This window comes from Danio rerio, chromosome 5 (genome assembly GCF_049306965.1).
Source record: "Danio rerio strain Tuebingen ecotype United States chromosome 5, GRCz12tu, whole genome shotgun sequence".
Classification (NCBI taxonomy): Eukaryota; Metazoa; Chordata; class Actinopteri; order Cypriniformes; family Danionidae; genus Danio; species Danio rerio.
The window spans coordinates 22,801,201-22,805,000 of record NC_133180.1 but is presented as its reverse complement, the minus strand read 5'-3'; the positions used below and the strand labels follow the sequence as shown (position 1 = coordinate 22,805,000).

At 44.5% G+C, this 3,800-nt stretch overlaps 1 protein-coding gene and 1 long non-coding RNA gene across 4 annotated transcripts in view; one reads left to right on the top strand and one right to left on the bottom strand.

The window, feature by feature from the left end:
* The window catches only part of LOC141385801 (uncharacterized), an 11,320-nt gene extending 9,701 nt beyond the window's left edge, over nucleotides 1-1,619 (top strand). For both annotated transcript variants that reach the window (XR_012406821.1, XR_012406822.1), the window contains exon 3: nucleotides 67-1,619. This is a non-coding gene — a long non-coding RNA (uncharacterized lncRNA). The remainder of the gene's footprint in view (nucleotides 1-66) is intronic.
* zc3h12b (zinc finger CCCH-type containing 12B) overlaps nucleotides 1-2,657 on the bottom strand; it is a 26,023-nt gene extending 23,366 nt beyond the window's left edge. For both annotated transcript variants that reach the window (XM_021476439.3, XM_021476440.3), the window contains exon 1: nucleotides 2,255-2,657. In XM_021476439.3, coding sequence (XP_021332114.2) covers nucleotides 2,255-2,446 — 192 coding nt within the window. In that variant the 5' untranslated portion in view covers nucleotides 2,447-2,657. The remainder of the gene's footprint in view (nucleotides 1-2,254) is intronic.
* Between the last annotated feature and the right edge of the window lie 1,143 nt (nucleotides 2,658-3,800).

Sequence of the window (3,800 nt, the reverse complement as noted above, 5' to 3'; positions counted from 1 at the left end):
TCATACGCCCATGTTCATTAGGGACGCGTCTGACGTAAACTTACGCTTTCTCTGTACATCACCCAGCCTGCCTTGGAACTGATCGGGAAACTGCTGCTAAAGTGTGTGGGAGAGATCTGTGTGCAGGGAGCACGTGAACGCACAAGGCAGAACGCTGAAATATTTCTCTCCCGGTAAAAAATGTGTGAGCCCACTGCTGTGTTAAACAGAGCCAGAGAGCACAGATCTGACACAATCAGCTTTCTGCAAAGGCCAGACATCGTCTAAAACCCAAAAGAGCCAGGAAAGCTCATCAGTCCTCTGTCATGCAAAACACTCCACTGACTGCAGACAGAAACTGCAGCACGGAGAGCCGGAATGGACAAACAAGCGGCCTGTCATGTAGAGTGGACTTCTGTATTTTAAGGGTTAGTTCACCCAAAAATATTATTTTACTCACCTTCAAAAGTTTCCAAATCTTTATAAGTAGATATAAGAAGATATTTTGAAGAATGCTGAAAACCTGTAACCATCGACTTTCATAGTGCGAAACACAAATACTATGAAAGATGACGATTACAGGTTTTCATCTTTCTTCAAGATATCTTCTTTTGTGGTTAACAGAAGAAAGAATCTCCTAAAGGTTTGGAACAAGAGAGAGTAAATGATTTAGATTTTTGGCTGAACTATCCCTTTCAGTCTTCTGTAAACATCCCAATACATCAGCCAGCAAAAACAGGACAACATATTCAACAAGCAAGTCTCCCTCCTCCTTTTCTTCCCTCGCTCTTCCCCTTTCGTTTCTGCCTTGTTTTCCTTCTCTTTTTCCCTTCTCTTCTCCTCACCTCCTCCACAACACAGGCTTACAATCAGCAAGGCCACCATGCACTCGAGCACACGCACAGGTTTGTGCCGGTTTGTCTCATAGCAACAAGTGGAGTCTCTTTGCTGGAGCTCATGGCGAGATGAAGCACATTTAAGGCCCACGGTGCAGCTCCGAGCTCAGACACTCAGTCTAAAGACACAGTGGGTGGCAGCATCTTATGGTGCAGTTATGACAAAATAGTCAGCAGGAGGTGAAAGCATGCACTCAGACAGAAGGCCTCATCCTGTACCTGAAGCTGCACTGTTTAGGACACTTTTAATGCTTTAGGAGATGCAGGACTAATGCAAACACAGCAGCAGTCAGTGCGATGACATTGGCGTGTACGCAGAATGCCAAACAAGAGACAACTGGCTTGATTGTGATTGGCCCAAGCAAGGACACTGAGAGTGTGTTCACACTTGCAGCTTGTTTTTGTTTGCTTTTTCCTCTGGACTAAAACATGATTGATTTAATCCTGACTTGCTTGGTGTCGTTTTTAAGACTAAACCTAAAGATTTTTGCAATGGAACTGAATGTGCAAACAATACAGTGCTGGTGTGATGATAAATCCAGTTTTTTTATCGGTTGAGAACTTGTAAGCGCTCATAAAATGTGTCATTTAGTCAATCCATGTCCTGTTTTGGCTAGTTTAGATATATTTCTTTTAATGTGCAGTAGAAGGCAAACTGATGCTGTTTTATTTTGTGTGTAATGAAAGTCAGATGGCAGTGTTCACACTTATTGTAATCTAATAAATCCTGCTGAAAGAAATCGTACCCAAGTTTGTTTAAGCCAAGTGTAAACAAACCCTACATGCTTCATTCTTGCAGATTAAGTGTATTTTTTAAGTTAATCGTTTATTGATGATTACATGCCTATTAATATATAAATTGAAAACAAATGTTTTAATAATAACTCATGATGTCAAGTTAAAGACCAACTTGTTGACTCATAAACACCTCATAAATCACGCGTTGCTTCAGCCCTAATAATGTCAACAGGTTTCTGTGAGAATCAGGTTTAAAGATAAAGTAGTAAACGTAACTATCTACTGTATAAACTATCGTGTCTGTGATGGGTCATTATTTGGCTGTAGCCTCAAAAGTCAGCGAGTGCGTGTTTGCGCGCCGCCTGTCAAACTGCACTCAGTAAATCTCTGTAAAACGTGAGTCGTGAGCATCAGTTCTGGCCGTGATTCGCTGCACCTGAAGCATTTACAGAGGGTTTATTCTACACAGTCATGAAGGAAACAAACAAACTTCTTAATTAGACCCGTGAAAGTGAACCCAAAGCTGAAAATATATCAAAATAAACAGCTTGAATGGCGATGTGGCTGCTCATCGGTCGTGCTCGCGCAGCTCTCCTGCGACACACGCGCTCTCACACACACGCACGCACACACACACTCACTTTAGCTTTAGTGCAATCTTCCTCCTTGCCGTCCTCGATGTTTACGATGATACTGGAACCGGCGTTGGGGCTGTCGCAGCTGGACTCGGCGGCGCTGCAGCTCACTCTGACCCGGAAAACCCGCTGGATGTGCGGGATGCAGCGCTGGAGCGCAGGGCCTGCACCGGCGGGCGCGGCGAGCTCCAAAACCATTTATCAGACGGATAAATAAGCGATCACGACGCGCTCCGGAACAGTGGCACGCATTCGCCCTGCGTCCTGCTTCATGGGTGGAGCAGCAGGGGAAAGAAAGTCACGGGAGGGTGCAAGTTTGTCTGCGGCCGAGCATAACGGCAAACGTACGGGACGCGCTACATAAGCATCTATCATCCATCTCCATCCCTCCTTCTCCTCTCGCCCTCCCTTCCTCACTTCCCTCCCTCCCTACAGCGGCCCCGACTGCACCCACCGCCTCGCTTCGGCAACACGTCGGACGCCCCCTGTCGCTGCGCTCGGACGGGCAGAGCCGCAGAAAGTGCGTGTTTTGCTGCCTCCGTCTCAGCGTTTTGAAGCACGTGGGTGGACGGGACTCCGGTAATGCAGCAACTGAGGGTTAAAAATACATCGGACGCGCTGAGCGCTGAATGCGCGGTCCGTTATGACCGCCAGTCTCCAAACTTTAGTGTTCGTAAGGATGATATCATTGAGCAGTTGTAATTCTGGAATCGTTTTTTATTGACTTATCGTCCTATGAGCCAATACCGGGCATCTGCGCCGCCACAATTGTTTAAATATTTTATTTCAACAACAGGTTTCGATAGCTCGGCTATATGCAAACCTCTGTTGCATTAAAATTACGTCTGAAATGTCTGTTAAGCGATGCATTTCCCTCCCTATAATTGACTGAGATGTCGAGCAGCGTGTATTTTCTGTTGTCTGTTTTGAATCAGAAGTGATGATGCCCGATTCGTGAATGAATCATTCGTATGAGTCGATTCTTTTCAACAAATCGCTCGAACGACTTTTACGATTCAGTGTGAATCTTTCTGACTGTTCAGTGGTGAACTAGGCCTATATCATTTTTCGAAAAAGCTCAAACAGGTTTTTAAGTTCTTGAAAAGCAGCATGTGTGGACATACACAATAACATCAAGCGGTTACAATTCACCCCAAAAATATTTTTTGTCAGTTTATTCACCCTCAGGCCATTGATTCAGGTGACTTTTTCAGCAGAACATTATAGCAGACTTCACTTATATGCTTCACTCTAGCTGAATCAGTTGCAACCAACAGGCTACATTGATGTCTCATAAAGTGTGTGCATATTAATTAACTGTAAGTCGTTAACTTTAATCCAGATGAGCCTCAGCAGTTTTTTAAATTCATGCACAATGTGCAAACATGTGAACTGACCATGTTTGTTTACAATGGTGTGTTTATCATGGATGCTGCAGTCGTTATTTTAAAAAAGATGTTAACAAACACTCATAATTTGCTGAGGCTGTGTATTACAGGCTGTAGCCAGTGGGGGTTTGGGTGATTCGAAAGACACACCCCTCACTGACAAA